The sequence below is a fragment of the Phoca vitulina genome, unplaced genomic scaffold, assembly GCF_004348235.1.
Source record: "Phoca vitulina isolate PV1807 unplaced genomic scaffold, GSC_HSeal_1.0 scaffold35, whole genome shotgun sequence".
Lineage (NCBI taxonomy): Eukaryota > Metazoa > Chordata > Mammalia > Carnivora > Phocidae > Phoca > Phoca vitulina.
The window spans coordinates 20300198-20319495 of NW_022589738.1; the positions used below are offsets into that span (position 1 = coordinate 20300198).

Genomic DNA, 19298 nt, shown 5'->3' on the forward strand with positions numbered 1-19298 from the left:
ATCCAGTCCACCTCCCTCTTGGCTCAGCATACAGTAGATGCTCCATTATTGCCTCACTGCATCTACAAATGGCCAGTTGCTTCTGATTCTATTATATTTATCAAATAGTGTGTTTCCTTGCTTCATCTACAAATGGCCAGTCGCTTCTGATTCTATAACATTTATTAAATAGTGGGTTTCCACACATGGCTTTTTTAAATAATCCAGGCAGGGGGAGAAGGAAGAGGAGGACACAGTTGGAGCTCCCCTCCCACCAATACATAAGTATTTACATTTCAGCAACTGGACAATCCTGGCTCAGAAGGAGGCAGCAAGAATCCGAAAAAGATGGAGGGGGGTGCCCCAGGAGAACAAACAACAAGAATGATTTCCCCCACCCCATCCCCCAAAAAACCATCCACCCCATCCTAGCGGACTCTGGTGGTGTCCATCTCCCATTCCTTCCCAAATCATGGAAGTAGGGTTCTCCTCACCAGAATAAGAGCACTTGGGATAACAGAGTAGGGTCCCCTCACCAAAAAATAAAAATAAAAAATAAAAATAAAATAATAATAATAATAAAAAATAATTAAAAAAAAGTCTTGGGATAACAATAGGGCATTACCTCCCCCAGAATAAGCAACCCTGGGCTGAGGTAGGCAAGCAGCTTGACAATATAGGACCCTGGGCTAGGAAAAAGGGTCCTTTTGCTAAAATAAGAGCTGCTGGGACATTGGAAGGAAAGCACCCTTGCCCAAGTGAGAGCATTTGAACTAAGTGTGTGTGGTGGTAGCAGGAGGTGCCAGTGTAGGGGTTACAACTCATCAGAATAAGAGTCCTGGGGCTCAGAATGGAAGGAACTTCAACCAAATAAACACCCTTAGCAAAATGAGAAATAAGGAAGTTCCCCCCGCCCTCCAGAATAAGAGACCATAAGTTCTGGGAGGAAGGCTCCTTAGCAGGATTGGGATGGGGAGTGGGCAGACTTGGCTTATGTCTCTTGACCCCTGATCCCCAATCTCTGACCCTAGTAACACTGGATTTTTAATGACCTGTATAACCAGGTCAACAGATGTCCATCTATCCCTGTGGCATGCCATGGGACGGCTATTCCAACTAGCGGGGGCCTGGCTAGGACTAGGGCAGCAGGGACCAGGCCAAAGGGGTAGGACCCCCCTTGGGGGCATTCAGGGGTGCATCCTCAGCTGGTGTCTGCATCCAGGGGTCCAGCAGTATCTCCTCCAGTGAGGGTCGGGCAGAGGGTTTGGGGGCCAGGCACCGGCGGATTAGGGCACAGCAGTCTGCAGATCAGAAGCACACAGAAGATTAGCAGTCAATTGCGGACACTAGTCCCTGGGTAGGATGGAGTCCACTGAGCTAGGACTGGTGAAGGCCTCACCTGGGGACACATGGGCAGGGAAGTGGAGCTCAGCCTCCAGAATCTCCTGGTCCCTCTCGAAGGGAATGTCCCCACACACCATGTCATAGAGGAGGATACCCAGTGACCAGACAGTGGCTGGGAGTGCGTGGTACTGGTGACGAGAGATCCACTCTGGGGGGCTGTACACCCTTGTCCCTGCACATAAGCCAGAGATTAGACCACTCCCGGATAATGCCATTCTCCCACATCCCCTCCCCAGGAAGTATGGTCCCCTCACCAGAATTAAGAGAACACACTACCTCAGTAGGGTCCCCTAACCAGAAGAGTTCTTTAAATATAACAGCAGAGTCTCATCATCAGAAAAAGAACAGTTAAGGTAACAGCAGAGTGGCCTCAACAGAATAAAAGCACTTAAAAGTAACAGTAGGATCCCTTTACCAGACAGAAAAGGAATACTCAGGATAATAACACAATCCCCTCACCAGGTCTGGGCACTGTCAGAAGATGGACTTTAGCAGACGACAAGGCTTGAGAGTCCCCAATATTAAAACTCAAGAACCTTATAAAGGTGCAATATAGATCAAGGAGCACAGACCACCCCAGCCTAGAGGTCAAAGATCAGGGGACTATAACGATAAAAGGTAACCCACCCCCATTGAGATTTAGCGAAGACTTACCATCAAAATCAGTATAGGGTTCATCATGAAGCAGGGCACCGGAACCAAAATCAATGAGTTTGGCACAGCCCCGGCGGAGATCCATCAGGATGTTCTCATCCTTGATGTCACGATGGACAACTCCACGAGCGTGGCAGTGCCGAACAGCTGCCACTACCTGGGCAAACAGGCAGCGGCTCCGGCCCTCGCCTAATGGGCCCTGCTCTGTGATGTAGTCAAAGAGATCCTGGGCAGGCAACGGCCGTTCGAGGACCAGCATGAAGCCTTCTGGTGTCTCAAACCAGTCAAGCAGACGGATCACACCAGGGTGCCCACCACCTGCACCCACCTTCCATAGCAATGCGACTTCCAGTGGGCATGTGGCTGAGTCTGACTGTGGGGGGAGGGGGAGAGAAAAGAGAACAAAGACGTCAGGCCAGCAGCTCTGAGGCTGACTTCTCGCCTGAACTTAAATCATAGCCCCTCAGCCTCCTGACTGTGTGGCCTTCAGCAACCCACTTCCGTCCCTGAGCCTCAGTTTCCTCATCTTAAGGGCTCAAACACAGCCACTGGAACAGTGGTTTGAGCCAAAAGCCTATACACATCTGGCATATTATAGGAGCTCAGTGAATATTTCAGTAAATGAAAGTCCGTCTAAGGAAAAAAAAAAAAGGCCTTCTTGAGGCACCTAGGTGACTCAGTCGGTTGAGCATCCGACTCTGGGTTTCAGCTCAGGTCCTGATCTCATGGGTCGTGGGATCAAGCCCCACGTCGGGCTCCATGCTCAGCCCGGAAGGAGTCTGCTTGAGATGTTCTCTCTCTCTCCCTCTGCCCCTCCCCCCCACTCTCGCGTGCGCATGCATTCATGCTGTCTCTGAAATGAATAAATAAAATCTTTTTTAAAAAAGACCTTCTGCTGAAGAAGCAATTGATGAACACTATTATGTAATAGTGTATCTTTTGTTCACTGGCATCTCAGAACAGATTAGAACAGTGCCTTACATACAGTGGGTGCTCAATAAATGTGTGTTAAATAGTTGAAAGCACTTTATAGCACAGTCTGGCACAGAGTTAGCACGCAATAAATACTGTTATTGTATAATGGTTTGTCTGTTTTGTTCACTGACTATAACAGTGTCTGGTAACAGGGTAGGGCTTAATACATATTTATTAAATAGGTAAAAGCAATTAGTAGAAAAGGACCTGGCACAAAATGAGCTCTCAATAAATGTGATATTTTGCCAAATGCCTAAAATTATGCCTGGCACACAGTAGGTGCTCAATATACATTTGTTAAGTAGCTGAAAGTGATTAATTGCAAAGGAACAAAGTAAGAACTCAATAATATTATGTGATGTTTTGTCTGTCACTAAACATCTAGAACTGTGTTGAACTCAAGTACTCAGTGGGACTTGGAACACAGTAAACTTTGATGATGAAGCAAAGCCTGAGACACACAGTGCTCAATAAAAGGCATAAATGCTTGGCCACAGAAGCCGCCCCACGCTAGACGCCCGGTGCGGGCTCATGGACAGCCAGAATCCGCCTTCCTGCCTGAGGTGGGGCCCTCTCCCGGCCAGTCCGCTGACTAGCACAGCCGCAGACAGGTTTTCTCACGGTGATGAAAATTTCGCTACTGCGCAGGCGCAACTTCTCCCTCCGGGTCCCACAGCCTGCGCAGGCGCAGTCTCCCCCAGAGTCCTCCAGGGGGCGCTCCCACACCTACAACTTGCCCAGACCCGCCCTGTTGTCCGTTAGCGTTCTAACGGCCGAAGAGAAGCAGCCACCGTCACCATGGCAACCAGTGACCTATGCCCCTCTTTCCCCACCAGCATGCCCTGCGGGCAGCCCCTGAGGCAGTGTTTGGAGGGAGGAGGAGAAAGGAGGGTTGGAGGGGGAGAATCCAGGGCCCTAGGGGAGCTGGGGTGAGTCAGAACTGTATGGAGGTGTGGATGTCACCACAGGGGAGTAAACACAGGCTGGTAGGAGTGTTCTCCTCACCGTTACAGGGCCCAGGGAATCATACAAGCCCGAGAAAGGCAAGGGGGTAGAGTCCATCTTTCAGAGATGGCGTCGCCAGGTCAGGGACTCCAAAGATACTCACCAAGGGGGACCAGCCCAGCACACGATTCCGGGGGATCACTTTGATGGCCACCTGGAGAAGAGAGCTGAGGTGAGGGGGCCAGCAGACGACCCCCACACCCCTCCCAGTCTTGACCCTCACCCTAGTCTTTCTGGTGCCAACCTCGCTACACCACAACCCAAAATGAGCTGGAGCTTCTCCCCTGCCCTCCAAGTCCCCAGAACCAAGTTCACCTCTCCCATCATCCTTGGCCCTGGGTTCTCTCTTCCCAGGCTTCAGGACCCCTCACTCCAGATCCTGGGCTCTGAATTTCCTAATACCCGAAGCCCTCAATCTTCCCATCCAGCTCCAAGACACCCCAACTCTGTACTGGGGTCCTGGTCCTAAGGACTCGACGCTGGACATCTGCCCTCGAAATCCCCCAAATCTCAGCTCTGGGTCTCTACCTTCCCACACAGATACACATCCCCTGGATCCCAGGGTCTAGAGTCCTTACGACCTCCACTCCTCAGTCTCACTCCCTGGACCTTCAGCATCCCTGCCCTGAAACCCCCCCCCCCCCCCCACATACCCACCTGGATCGCCACACACACAAACAAGCGCGCGCACGTGCGCGCGCTCCGGCTCCCCCACCAACCCGGATCCTGGTCCTCATGACCCTACCACGCACACATTGTCGGCTCATCCCCTGGTCAATCAGCATCCCAGCCTCGGGACTCCCGCCCCCGCCACACGCACACACAACACACACGCACACACGCGCGCGCACGCACACACACACACCACCCCTGACCCACCCAAGACCCTCGTGGTTGATACCTGGAGTCGGTCTGTGACGCGATGTCCTGCGAAGACGGTACCAAAGCCCCCCTTACCAAGGAGGGGGCCGAGTCGGTACTCGGCCTCGAACGCTTCGCGATCTTTGCCTCCTACGCAGGCGGAGGCGAGGAAGTCAGGGTGGCTGCGTGCTGAGCCCGGCCGCGACCCCTTCCCCCCTCCCCCCACAGCGCCCTCAACCACTTCAACCCGCCCGGCCTAGTCGCGGTAGGGGAGCCTCGCTCACCTGGCGGCGGCGTGGGGGTCACGGGGGCCACAGGGAGCCCTTGCAGAGGCTTAGTCAACATGGAGGTGGTGCTGCGCAGATTGAGCCCGCTGAGCCCGCAGGGCGTGGATGCCCGGGGTAGCGAGGCTGGGGAGCCAGGACTTGGGGGCGCCAGGGTGGAAGGCAAAGAAGCTGATGGCCCCAAAGCGCCCGCAAAACAGCGCAACGTTAAGATTCGACGCGCGCGCCAGCCCCAACGCTACTGAGCCGGGGCACGCGCCTCCCGAGAGAGTCGCCCCGGGCGACAGCCCCGCCCACTTGGCTTTGATCAATCCGGACGCGGCACCTGCTGTACCCCAGCCAATCGGAGCCAATCCTTATTTGCATACCACCCTCAACGCTTCAAGTACCCCCTCATGCAAATACATGCCCGGATCTTCCGCGGGGGCCGGGCCCGCATGCAAATGTGGGGGGCGCGCGCGCGAAGAGGAAACCGGTTCTGGGAATCCCTTTGCAGCAACCGCATTTGTTTTGGTTGTTGCGCGGGGTTGTTTTTATATATGTGTGTGTATGTGTATATATAGATATAAACTTAAAAAAATAACCGCACCGCCTCCTTTCCTAGGAAGTTGGTTTGCAGCCGCTGCTTCGAGATTAGCGCGGAGATAATGCCAGGCCGGGCTTCTAAGAATCGGGGCCTGTGGCTACCCAGGACCCTGTCTCCAAAGAGTGCTCCTCACCCAGGACCAGAGCCCTCTAGGCGACCAGCGGCCTCTGCCCCAAAACTGAAGCCGGGGATCCTGGAAGAACCTTTCCAGCTTCCAGGGATGGATAACCCCCCTACCACTGCGGGAGACAGCGTTCCGACGCCCTGAGGCAGAGGCCTGTGGGGTGTTTTGGAGCCCTTAACCTGGACAGACCTGGCTAGGTCTGGCCGCAAGCCTAGTCAGCACATCTAGAATCTGGAATGGCAGAGGGGAGTGGATCTCCGGGGGGGGGGGGGGGGTGCTAGCGAGCCAGAGTGATGGTGGCTTGGGGGTATGCTTCCCCAATGAGAGACAGGGATGGAAAGGGCTCAGACAGGTGGTAAAACACCCTCCATCACAAATTTGGGAAAAATAGTCGATCCTCACGCCGCAGGAAGACAGAGATGCACTCAACACAGAAGTACCATGTGATATACGCAAAACCTATAGTCAGACACATTCATGTAAACTTGTCCTAGACACACATGCAGACATCTACTGTCACAGACTGACATCCACAGGCAGGCAGGCATGCTGCCAGTTATGTCCCGGAATGACACCCAGAGAAACACTGTTACAGAAAGACAGGCACTCCAGAGAGATTCACATGGACCGACGTTGCCATGTGACAATGACACAGAAATGTCTTGTCAGACGCACCACCAGAACTTGTCACAAAGACACTGGCACCATCAGACATGCACTGTCAGAGGAAGACTTGTACTGTCCCAGAAATGAGAGACCTTGAGTCTGTCACAGGAAGACACACAGATGCTCCAGACACACACAAGTACTGCTCCAAAGGCAGACATACTTATGCGACAGAGCCACATAGATAGGCAGTGTCACAAAACAGATGTGGATAGACCCCCCCACACACACACACCAGCAAACATGCAGCGTTGTCACTGAAACTGTCCAGAAATAGCTACCCAGAATCTGTCACAGGAATACAAACGGACATCCACCCCATCAGAAAGAAACCACAGATGCGCTGTCACAGACAGACCCACGCAGACATGCACTTGTCTCAGAAACAGACATAAACTGTCAGAGAGAGAGTCCCACACTCAGTCACCATCTGACACACCTGGAAACAAGCCCTCATCACACACACTAGACACTGCAAGGTGCACGTGAAGATTTGAACTCACCAAAGTCAAACGCACACACATACACACACACACACAACACCCAAAAAGCAAATACACACATGTACGCTCCCTTATTCATCCAATATTTATTAGGGGTCTACTGTAAGCCTGCCAGGCCCCAGCAGGGGTGCAGATATTAGAGATACACAGATTAAGTCAGGCATCACAGCCCTTGCCCGGGAAGTGAATCACAGAGTTACTGGGGAAGGAGTAAAGACATTATCTGTGGATAGAGGTGAGAATATGGATGGGGTCACACAGGGCTTCTCGGAAGGTGACACTCTACCCATCTTGAAGGACAAGGTTGGGGGCTCAGGACGGGGGAAGGGCAAATTCCAGGCAGAGGCCAGTGAAATTGGACAGGGCAGCAAGAAGAGGTAGGCAGGGGCCAAACAGTGTAAAAAACTCAACATAAGGTAAATAAATACTATCTGCTAACATTTGGGCTCTCAGAACATGCCAGGCACCAGGCCATCAGACATTATTTGACCACGTGCATTCTCTCTCAATGCTCACAACCAGAGAGAGCGTGAGGTAGTAGACATTAATCACTCCTGTCGTACACATGGTGGGACCCCTGAAACTCAGCTTGTGATTTGACCGAGGTCACAAAGCTAGAAAAAGCCAGAGTGGGTTCCAAACCAACTCTCTAACATGTGCACGCTTGACCAGTGGATTCCACAGACACCCCACAAGATGGCCACTCAACCAGCCATGCCTTCACCAGCAGCGCTGGGCATGCATCCTTCCACAGGGGCCCCATTGGTGAGGCACAGCAAAACACACTCTTGACAAGACCTGGGGGCCTGCCATCCTTCTCTGCTGTGGCTTTACCCCAAGGAAAGGCAGGGGCATGGGTGTCAGACGACTGAGAACATGAAAAAGAAAGGGTTTAACCATTCCGTAGTTAAACCAGGGAGGCCCCTCCAGTCGATTCCACTAAACTTACGTTGATACGAAGCATCTGTTGTGCCTTTCCAAAGCATTTCTGCATCAAAAATCACAAGAGCAAACGTATATAGGGAAGGAGGCAGGCAGAAAAGTTGCAAGTTCAGTTCCAGCCCTGAAGCTTAGTCCTCCGCTCCCACCACACCCCAGGACACAGGGTGGGCAGGCTACGTGTGCCAGTAAGATGGAGCTTACTTGGTGGGAACAGGTCCAGAAGTTGATTTAGTAAGCAGTGATTCAAAGATGAACAAACTCTGGGCCCACACACAGACCCTACTGGAGAGCATGCAGCACTCAGAGGTCAAGCCAAGGCCTATGCCATCACCGCCTCTGCCCGGAGGCCCACCCACCCCGTGCCCCACACAGAACAGAAGCGCTCAGGGGAAACTGACATTTGGTTTTATTGTGCCAAGGACATTACAGATGGTGGATCTTGTCAACACCTGCAGGGCCCGGGTGCCCCATCTGCTGAGGCTGCTCCCACTCCCCACACTCAAATCCTGGGTGGCAGCAGCCACGATCCTCAAAGGTGCCCCCCACCCCAAGACTCCAAAGAGACCGGTGGCGGTGGCGTGGAAGCAGTAGGAATGCAGCGAGGTCAGAGTCTCATTGTCCAGAGCCCACAGGACACCTACCCCCTGCCCCCGCTTGTACTCTAGACCCTGCCCACCTCCGCGGAGCTGGAGGCTAGAGACGGCAACCACGTCTTTGTGCCCCCTCTGTGCCCCGTGGCCTGCCTGCTCCCAAACCAGAGAGATGCCGCCTTCACAGAGCCAATGCTGTTGTCTACATCATTTTGGATTGGTTGACTTTGTAAGATAAAAGTACATTTTAATAAAGAAAAAATTCAACATTGAAGGCTCAGACATTCTTGGGGTACTGGAAAGGGGGATTCCCACTTCTTCCTCCCACCTCCCCAACATCATTGTGGAGGTGGGGTGACAAGTATTTCTGATCTTGGAAGGAATGGGGGGCAGGGAAACTTTCCTCTGTCTGAATGTCTCTCCTCGGGGGCTGCCTGGCTGCCAGTTGTTCTGTCTCTGTGTGCCTCTCGCCTACCTTCGGCACCCTTGCCCAAGTCCCCTGTGGAATGCAGGGATGATGCTGTGCAGGGGGCAACAGGGCACGTCAGCTGGCGAAGAGACGGGTGATGGTGGTGGTGGCGGCAGCGATGAGAGGGGGCTCGGGGATGGGCCAGCCAGAGGGAAGTGGGGAGGAGCGAAAGGAGGGGAGAGAGGGAAGAAGGCAAGAGGGAAGAAAGCCGAAGAAGGTGGGGCGGCACTGGAGGGCAGGAGTGGTGGGGGTTGGGAGATGGTCTCCAGTCTCTGGGTCTCCATCAACTCTTGTCCGGGGGTGGATCTCTGTGCACTTTGTTTTTCTTCATACTGTCTAGGTATTCCTGTTGGGACACTGCCAGCACCGACGCTAGGATCTCGTCATCATCCCAGTCGTTCAGACCTGCTGGGCAAGAGGAAGGGCAAAAGGATGATGGAGCACTCCCAGTGCATCTTTTCCTCACCCTTGGCTGATCCCTGGCTCGGGAGAGATCCCATCCAGGCCCCTCTACACTTCTTTCTCTATAGAGAAGGCTCCTCCGGGCCTATGAAATCCCACACAAATCCCCTCTGGACACATCCCTTGGGCTTGAAAACCTCCCTTTTCCTGGGGAGGTGGCCCGAGGCTCTAGAAGCCCCCTCTCAGGACTGGCTGCTTCTTCCATCTCTCCCCAACTCCCAGCTGGTCCCTGGCCCCTACACAGAGGAAGCTTACCAAAGGCGGAGGGGGACATCTGCTGAATGAGGGCCCGGCACTCCAGAGCAGGGTAGAGGGACACAAGGGGGGAAGTAGCCCGGTCGGCCCCTGCCGAGAACTGGCTGCTTGTACCTGGGGCAGACGGACAGTCAGAGGCGGGGGGGGGGGGGGGGGGGGGGGGGGGGGGGGGCAGGACCTAGGCGGCACCTCCTCACCCCGGCATGCTTCCCTGTCACCAAGTCACTGACCTGGTGCACAGGGCGAAGGAGGTTTGGCAAGAGCTAAGACAGTGCCTGGGGAAGGGGGCTTGATGCCCAGCTCGGCGTGCAGCTCCGGGTGCTCAGGTGAAGAGGCTGAACTCCGCTGCCGCGGGGACCGGCTGGTCCACTCCTCCAGGCCACTGGAGGCTGCTGCTGTGGCAGAACTGCATGTGGCACTGGCCTTCCGCGGCTGCAGTGCGGAGGAAGGAGGAGGAGGTAAGGACCGCCGCCAGGCGTGAGCCTCCTCTGCTCCGTCCCTGAAGGCTGGCTCGCTCCCGGCATCCTGGCTGTGATACAGTTTCTACATAGGCCACCATCATTCCTAGTCACACGGCAGACCGCAGGACGAAGGCCAGCTCCTTAATCCCCCCTCACATCCTTACAGCCAACCGGGCAGGAAACCTGTATCTCCCACTTTCAAAACACATTCAGACTCCATCCCCTTTCCTCACTCCTCCCTAGCCAGCACCGCCATCTGCCACCACTGGGACTTCTCTAGTAGCTTCCACCTCACCGGTCCCCTGCTTCTCCGCCTAACCCCCTAGACTCCGTGCTGCACTCGGCAATCAGGGGTATCCTGTCCCTCCTCTGCTCACAACCCTCCCAAAGGCTTCTGCCTCACTCACAGTAAAAGCCAAAGTCCTCAGCAGAGCCCACGAGCCCCTTCTCAATCCGGCCCCACCACCTCTCTGACTACTGCATTCTGCTCTGCCACACTGGCCCCGGGCCGCTCCCAAATCACACCAGGAGCGCACTCCCCTCAGGGCTTTGCTCTTGCTGGCCTTCTGCCTGGCTTGGCACATGCACTTAGCTAACTGCCTCACCTTCTGCAAGCTTTTGCTCACATCTCACCTGCTCTGAGGCCTACCTTGACCATACTATCTTCATCTCCCCGTCAGCACCCTCTATGTGTTTCATCTGTCCCACCTCTCAATCATCTATTCATTATGTTTACTGTTTCTTTTGTTCCACTCTGCAAAAATATAAGCATCGCAAGGACAGGGATTTGGGCCTGCCCAGCTCACCAATGTACCCCCATACACTGAGAACAGTGCCTGGCACAGACCTGCAATAAATATTTATTGTAGAAATTACTCGACTCCTGCCAACACCTACAGTCACTCTAAACTCCTTGTGATTCCTCAAATGCCTGCCTGCTCTGCCCCATCCCTGCCCTAAAAATCCAACCTTCCTGTGTGAAGACTGACCAGAGCCCCCATGTCCACTGGTCTCCCAGCCAGGGTCAAGGGCCTCACTGATGTATCTGTCTCCCTCAGTAGACAGAGGATCACTGAGAGTGGAACAGGCCAGACCTAATTCTACATCCTCAGCACAGAGCCTGACACACAAGCACATTCAACAAAAGCTTGTCCCTCTGGAACTATTCATCAATCCCACACGTTACCGCCAGTGGCTGGCCTCCCTCAATCCTTAAGAGCTCGTTCTGCAAAGGTGTTGAGAGTTCTAAGGCACAATGCCAAGATTAAGGCCAAGATGTGGTACAGAATGGGCTGAGAGCTTCCTTCTCTCCCAGATGTCAAAACCGCTTAATTTCTTCTTCCTGTATGGGGGGGCAGAGCATGTGAAATAAGGGGTTCTTGGCCAGGCCAGTGACAGAGCCCAGGACTCACCTGGCTTGGGCCGCGGACCTGGCGGGCCTGTTTCTCCTGATCCCGCAGCCACTGCAGGTAGGATTCTCGAGCTACCTGCTCCTCAATGGCCTCATTTGTGGCCTCCCAGTCTGTGGCCCGCTTCTTGTCTTCCAGCATTTGCTGTTCAATCCATGACTCCTCTGACGTTTTTATGGCATTCTTCATCAGGGACTGCTCTGCGAACTGCAAGGCAGGGAGGAACAGGGATGTGGGGTGACACTCTGAACTCTGGCCAGGAACCAGAACCAGCTCAGGATTGTGGGCCTACAGGCCCAGAAGAGAGGAGATAGGAAGTCAGGTACTCTTACTAAGCACCCCCTTGAGCAGGCTGCCTATTCATCAAGAACTGGGGGGAGGCAGGCTTTGGTAGTGGGACTTGTCATTCCAAACTCCTATACTCAGAAGCCCTGCTCCCAATCCTAAGACACCTTGAATGAAGTACTAGGTCTGGGGCAACCAGGTGCTGGAATTTAAAGATGCCTCACCCAGCGATGGCTCAGTTTCACAATACTGAGACCTTCCTCACCTATGCCCAGATGGGACAAGGAGAAAAGATCACCTGAGAAGTTAGCTGAGTGTGCACAGGGTGAAGGGAGTATTTGGACATTTAAGGGGACAAGGGGATGGTATCATCACGGGAAGGGCTGTCACAAATTGTGGGACACTGTAGGAGACTGCTTTTGCCAGGCTATGAGACACAACAGCATCTAAAAAAATGAAGTAATAAAAAAATATGAGAGCATATTCTAGGCATTAAGTTTAAGTATTGCTCTGTGAAATTCGAAAAATTATTTTAATGCAAATACACACACTACACACCAATATGTGTGCATTAAGTTATGATGTAAAATGTAATTTTTTTACCTATGTAGAATAATCCAAAAAGTACATAAAGCTCTATGTTAGAACAAGCCAATTTAAAAATGGGCAAAAATGGGCACCTGGGTGGCTCAGTCGGTTAAGCGTCTGCCTTCCGCTAAGGTCACGATCCCAGAGTCCTGGGATCAAGCCCCACATCGGGCTCCCTGCTCATCGGGGAGGCTGCTTCTCCCTCTGCCTCTGCCACTCCCCCTGCTTGTGCTCTCTCTCTCTCAAATAAATATTTTTTTAAAAAGGGCAAAAAACTCTAAACACAATTTCCTCAAAGAAGATACACAGATGGCAAATAAGCACGTAAAAGATGCTCAACACCATTTGTCATCAGGGAATTGCAAATTACAACTGATGAGGTACCTTATCAGTTGGAGATACCAGTTAAGAACTGTAGCTTCATAGAGATATGGATGGTTACATAAGAAGTATTTCTAGATAAATGTATACACATGGGTTAGTATACACAGATAGATCTCCTTGCTCTGTCAGCTGAAAGGGTCTAGAAGCAAGGACATCCCAGTAGTAAGAAGCACACTCAGCACCCAGATCTTGGTTTCTAATAACATATTGCAATAAAAGGAACCAGGGCTCCTTGGACAAATGGCTGGTTCTAGGACTGGAGCAAGATATATACAAGATGAACCTGGAGCACCTCATAGTGCCAGAAAGTAAGAAAGTGCTACAAAATGAAACACAATAAACAAACCAAAACAAAAAAAACCAAAAAAACCCCAAAAAACAAAAAAACAAACCCAACAAAAAAATCAATCCACCACCACAATGATGGGGGTATGTCAAAGCGATGCAGCTGGGAACCAACTGAGAGCACTCCCAATAGCCAAAACTGGAACAATGTGAGCATCAAAATAAATAAAAATAGTACTGGATTATAACTTAAAATATAGAAGTATAAAAAAAAATACCCTTGAGTCCACAGTGATATCAATAAATGGGGGACAAGAGACAAATCTCCCTTGCAGAAGAATTCTACATAATTTACGTAGATACTCTGTCCTCAAGAAGATGGAGCATAGGGGCGCCTGGGTGGCTCAGTCGGTTAAGCAGCTGCCTTCGGCTCAGGTCATGATCCTGGGGTCCTGGGATCGAGCCCCACGTCCGGCTCCCTGCTCAGCGGAGAGCCTGCTTCTCCCTCTCCCTCTGCCTGCCACTCTGCCTACTTGTGCTGTCAAATAAATATAAAATCTTAAAAAAAAAAAAAAAGAAGATGGAGCATAACCTCCACTTCAGTGTGGGCTGTACATAATGACTTCCTTCCAAACAGGACAGTAAGGAAAAAGGAATGGGGGGAGAGAATAATTTTACAGTGGAGAAAATCTGACAAACAATACTTCTCCCAGGGGTCAAGATCAACATCAACAGTCATAAATCATGTTCCCAGTATATACCATTGATAAGATGTGACGAGAATGGTATTTTACCACTGTGATCTTCCTCCCTAAAACCCATAACCCTAATCTAATGAGAAAAACATCAGACAAATTTCAAAAGAGAAACATCCTATAATATACCGGACCAGTACTCCTCAATACTGTCAAGGTCATCAAAAACATAAAAATGTGAGAAACCGTCACAGAACAAGGGAATCTAAAGACACAGGATGACTTTAGTTAATAATAATGTATTGCTATTGATTCATATATTGTAACAAATGTATCACAGTCATCCAATATGTTAATAAAAGTGAAACTGTGTAGGGGGGAGGAGGATACATGGGAACTCTACCTTCTCAATTTTTTTTTTGTAAATTTAAAATCATTCTAAATAATTAAATCTACAAACAAACAAAAATACTTAGGGCATTCAAATTTTTTTTAATTAAAAAAAAAAAACGAGTGGGGCTGGGGAGCCTGGGTGGCTCAGTCAGTTAAGCGGTCTGCCTTCAGCACAGGTCATGATCCCAGGGTCCAGGGATCGAGCCCCACATCGGGCTCCGTGCTCAGTGGGGGCCTGCTTCACCCTCTCCCTCTGCCCCCCCACCCCCTCTTTGTGCTTGCTTTCTGTCAAATGAATAAATAAAATCTTAAAAAAAAGAAAGAAAGAAATGAGTGGGGCACCTGGGTGGCACAGTTGGTTAAGCTTCCCAACTCTTGATTTCGGCTCAGGTCATGATCTCAGGGTTGGGAGATCGAGCCCCAGGTTGGGCTGTGCGCTCAGCATGGAGTCAGCTTGAGATTCTCTCTCCCTCTCCCCCTCCCACTCATGCTCTCTCTTTCTCTCTAAAATAAATAAATCTTAAAATCTTAAATCTTAGAGGTGCCTGGGTGGCGCAGTCATTAAGTGTCTGCCTTCGGCTCAGGTCATGATCCCGGGGTCCTGGGATCGAGCCCCACATCGGGCTTCCTGCTCAGCGGGAAGCCTGCTTCTTCCTCTCTCGCTCCCCCTGCTTGTGTTCCCTCTCTCGCTGTGTCCCTCTCTGTAAAATAAATAAATAATATCTTTAAAAATAAGTAAAAAAAAAAACTTAAATCTTAAAAAAAAAAAAAGATAAAAGAAACGAGTGATCAGACCACAGAAAGTCATGGATGAATCTTAAATTTAAATACATGGCGTTATGTGAAAGACACTCGGAAAAAAACTACATACTGTTATGATTCCAATCCCATTACATTCTAGAAAAGGCAAAACTAGACTCTGTAAACAGATCAAAGATAAAAACAAGGAAATTCAGAGAAACTGTCAGAGCCAAAAGAGACATGACAACTAAATGTAGGAAGGTCTCCTGGATGGGATTCTGGAACAGATAAGATCGTTAGGGAAAGACTGAGGTCATTTAAATAAAGTATGGTCTCTTTAGTCAATATATCAATACTGGTTTATTAATTGTGACAAATGTTCTATGCAGATATGTTCATCATAGTGGGGAATATGGAAATGATCTAATCTTGGTAATTTTGTAAATCTAAAACTGTTCTAAAATTAAAAGTTTACTTAAAAAACAAAATAAAAAAAAAACCCTATATTGGAGGGTGTGTCGTGTTAGGGTGTGCGTTTCCTAAAATGAGGCAGGGGCACTTTCTGTTTGTAGGAAGTGAAACCCCAATAGAAGACAGCAAAATCCCCAGAAGATGACTGTTTATGAGAGAGAACAAGAACCTGTCAGCATGTGCTGGAAAAACGTACTGCCACCTTCTGAGCACCTACTAGGCAACAGGCCCAGTGTTCGGCATGTTCTGTACCGGCCAAGCGGCCAGCCCACATTACTTGTATAATCTGCCCTAGGTCCCACAGCCAGCAGTGGTCGGGCCAGGCCTGCACTTCTAAGTCTCTGTGACCACGGCTGTCTAGAACTGCTGAGTTTCGGAGGATCCATGCAGGTACCGAGATACCCAGACCAAGCCCGGGTTCACAGTTCCCAGATGTGCCTCCTCCATATCCCAAAATGCCAACCCTCAACAGGCATGAAAGATGGGTAAGCCAGCTCAGACGCGCAAACGGAGAGCACCGAATGAGCCCTGAGAGATCACCTTGGGTAACTCCCTAGTTTTACAGAGGTGAGAGCTCAGAGGCAACTCGGGGGACATGTCATTTTTGTGGGCTAGGGCAGAACTGAGATGTCAAAAGAGGTTTCCGGCCTCTCTATCCAGCAGCCATCCTGGGCATGGGGACCTACTTACCCCGGGTTTGAATGATGGCAGGCCTAGTCCCACACCAATGGTGGCCTTGTTGGGATTCACCACTGAATTGTAGTGGATATTCCGATGGTAGCTGACGCGGATGGGCTCATCCTCGTTTTGATGGATCCCATGGAATGTGTTGATGGGTTCTGCAGAGAAAGAGAAGGAAGGAGCACCCGCGGCGGGCAGGGCAGGCCTGGGCCGGGCGCAGGCGGCTGCTCAGCTGCCCGCCCAAGTACCTGTGCTGTACTGGTACACCTCCACGGGCCGGTTGTACATCTCTGCCATGGCCTGCATCTCAATGTGGTTGCCGTGGCAGTTGTTTTTCCGCTTCCTGTTGATGTAGGTGGTGAAGTCCTCGGTGACATAGTTGGAGAAGTAGTCCGCATTCTTCATCTGCGGAACAGATCGGAGGGTCAGGTCCGTGTGGGGAAGGGATGCGCCCACTCTGCCCGCCCCCCCCCCCCCCGCCCCGAGGCCTCTGCAAGGTCTCACCAGATAGTCCATGCAATGCTTTCGCACCACCTCATGCATGTCCTGGTCTCCGTACACCTGGTCAGCTGTGGGGACAGAAGGAGAGGCGGGGATCAAGAGCTGCCAACGGAGAAGAGTTCCACGTCCTGGAACATCCTTGGGGGTGGAGGGCTGGGGGCCAGGGAAACTCCTTTTCCTACACTACCGCCTGGAGCGTGCTTGGCTTTGTGGGCTGGAATGGGGTCACGGAAAAAAGAGGCAGGCAGGGACAGTCTTTAAGAATGGGAGAGTACAGGCGAGAGGAACACAACCCAGGCAGATCAGTCTGTCTGGGGCTTGCCCGGCCACTCAGACAAATCAACAAACATTTTAAGTCCCCTAAGTGGCCTCGAGCACCAGCAATTCCACACTCCCCCTTCACGCTTCACATGAGGAAGCTGAGGCTGAGGGAGAGTTTGTGGCTTCACCAAGGTCACACGGCAAGTCAGTCTGAGAGAGTCAACTCTAGAATACAGTTTTCCTGACTCCTGGGAGCCAGCATGGCCTTCGCAGGTTACAAATAAATAAATAAATAAAAAGAAGAAACTGTAAAAACTGGGCTTCAAGCCCAGTTCTGCCAGGTACCAGTGAGCTAAACGACCAGAGGCAAGCAACCCAAGTGTCCTGAGCCTCATAGGCTTCACGTGTAAAACAGGAACAAGCAGGTAACTCCCTGGCAGGCCTCTTAGAGGATCAACGAAATCATGGGTATAAGGTGATTAGTACGGGGTTTGGGACACAGCAGTCACTCATTAAAGCAGAGTCCCCTACCCGGAGTGGGGCCTGAATGTGGGGTACTGTGTAGGTGATAGATGTGAGTAAAATCCTGCCCCTGTCTGCAAGAAGCACATATTCTAGCAAGAGAAAAAGACACATACAAACATAACTTAAGCTTAATTCGGGAAAGGCAGCCTGCCTACGGCCCAAATGATCTAGGTGTCACAGGGTTTCGGTCAAAATAAGAACCAGGCTTCCCCTACCTTACTTGAGGATCTTCACACATGCCATTTCCTCTTTTCAGGGCATTCTTTCCATCCTCCTCGGCTGCCTACTTGTCACACACCCATGTATTCTTTATACAGTTGCCCAGCCCTCCCACCCTCCAGAGCACTTCTATCATTACATTTATCAAAGGTGTGTGCAGACTTCCTCTGCCTGACCACTCTGACTCCCACTGAGGGCTGAGAGCAAGTCACATCCAAGTCCACCCCAGCTCAGGGCCCGATACAGTACAGGAAATCGGGACCAGCTTGCTGAGTGGATGGACAGGCCGGGGGAGCCAGGGAGTCTTCTCCTGGGGAAATTAAAGTGGGCTTGAAGATGGGGCACGCCTGATGTCCGCTGGCTAAGATGAAGAGGGAATTTCCCTTTGTCTCCCCGAAGGACCGTTGCTCTGATGGGGTCTCCCTGGGGCACTGGGGCAGGGGCAGGTCCCGCTGTTGCAGGGAACACCGCAGAGGTCTTCCAGGACAGCCAGTCTACCTCTGAAGAATCGCCTTTGCTGCCCTCCCCTTCCCTCCCTGGAGGATTCTGTGAGAGGAGAAAAAGGCTGCTCTGAGACAGAAAATGGGGCCCATGCCTGTCTCACGTCCTCTTAGAGGTGCGGAGACCTGAGGGGGGGGGAGCTGTGAAGGCGGGAAGGGGTAGCCCCTTCACTGATGTAAACAAGGATGTGGGTTCTGCGGCCACACTCTCCCCCGCCCCCCCAGCAGCATTTCCAGCAAGTCACGTGCCCTGCGCAGAGGCTGGGGGCCCCCTGCTGCCGCCTTTCTTAGAAGCAGGGACCACAGAGGCCACTGTGGCTGCGAGAGCTATTTATGTAGAAGGAGCCTGGGGGGCTGCGGAGGCAGTGCTGCCAGCAGCTGCAGTAAACAGGGACTGCGACGGCGGCAAGGGGGTTAAACGGGCCGGCCTGCCAAGCTCCAGGAGGGGGCTGAGATGCTCCTCGGGAAGGATCGACAGGCATTTCCTGGGAGATGGATCTACCTGAGCTGGATGCCGGATGCAAGAAAATGGAGGAAAGGGGAGACTGCAACAGGGAAGGGAGCTGAGGGAAGCTCGTGAAGGCCCCCCCCATTCCCCTGCCATTGGCCCCCTTGCCTAGCAGAAAGGCCCTGCTGCCTCCTAGCTGGGTGGCACTGGACAAGGCCTTCAAGCTCTCTGGGCTGCAATGTCTTCATCCGTGAAGTGGGGAAAGTACTACTCTTCCTTTCACAGGGGGCTGTCAAGACGAGGGGTAGGGTTTGCTGAATGCCTACGATGTCCTGGGTGTTCAAGAAATGAACCTGGGGGCTCCGCTTGTCATGAGCAGACGATGACTCTCTCAAATAGCTAACCATCCCCGAGTCAGTCAGAATGTCGCCGGAACCACTCATTAAGCCCTTCCTCATTTCTGTCGTACTCCCTCAGCCAGAGGAAAGCCCCGAGCAAGGAGTCTAGGCTGTCCTGCCTCACACAGGCAGGGCGGGCTCTCTACCTTTCCTGAATCCAAAGGTCCACAGGCCTACCTCCTGTGTCCGTAGTTCAAATCTTTAGCAACCAAATTAACATCAAATTGAAAATACAGGCTTCACGAAACAGGGTCCTTAAATGACTTTCTCTACCTACCTACCTGTAAAGTTTCC

The 19298-nt window shown here is 51.8% G+C and overlaps 2 protein-coding genes across 4 annotated transcripts in view; both read right to left on the reverse strand.

The window, feature by feature from the left end:
* Positions 1-117: 117 nt before the first annotated feature.
* PIM2 (Pim-2 proto-oncogene, serine/threonine kinase) lies at positions 118-5405 on the reverse strand. The gene is made up of 6 exons (XM_032426618.1): positions 5163-5405; positions 4919-5028; positions 4121-4171; positions 2038-2410; positions 1379-1555; positions 118-1280 (listed from the first exon to the last, which is right to left on the reverse strand). The coding sequence occupies exons 1-6, from the start codon at positions 5221-5223 to the stop codon at positions 1117-1119; spliced, it is 936 nt and encodes a 311-aa protein (XP_032282509.1). The 5' UTR covers positions 5224-5405; the 3' UTR covers positions 118-1116.
* A 1711-nt stretch (positions 5406-7116) lies between these two features.
* OTUD5 (OTU deubiquitinase 5) overlaps positions 7117-19298 on the reverse strand; it is a 28313-nt gene continuing 16131 nt past the window's right edge. Inside the window, exons 3-9 of one of the 3 annotated variants that reach the window (XM_032426655.1) lie at positions 16657-16721; positions 16401-16557; positions 16162-16310; positions 11633-11836; positions 9990-10191; positions 9760-9873; positions 7117-9450 (exon numbers count right to left, since the gene is read on the reverse strand). In XM_032426655.1, coding sequence (XP_032282546.1) covers positions 9326-9450; positions 9760-9873; positions 9990-10191; positions 11633-11836; positions 16162-16310; positions 16401-16557; positions 16657-16721 — 1016 coding nt within the window. In that variant the 3' untranslated portion in view covers positions 7117-9325. The remainder of the gene's footprint in view (positions 9451-9759; positions 9874-9989; positions 10192-11632; positions 11837-16161; positions 16311-16400; positions 16558-16656; positions 16722-19298) is intronic. The other 2 variants (XM_032426654.1, XM_032426653.1) reach the window with 2 other exon arrangements.

Coding starts and splice junctions, on each gene's coding strand:
- PIM2 (XM_032426618.1), bottom strand. CDS start 5,223: ATGTTGACTAAGCCTCTGCAAGGGCTCCCTGTGGCCCCCGTGACCCCC. Junction 5,029..5,162: donor GACCCCCACGCCGCCGCCAG/GTGAGCGAGGCT, acceptor CCGCCTGCGTAG/GAGGCAAAGATCGCGAAGCG. Junction 2,411..4,120: donor TGCTGGGCTGGTCCCCCTTG/GTGAGTATCTTT, acceptor CTCCCCCCACAG/TCAGACTCAGCCACATGCCC.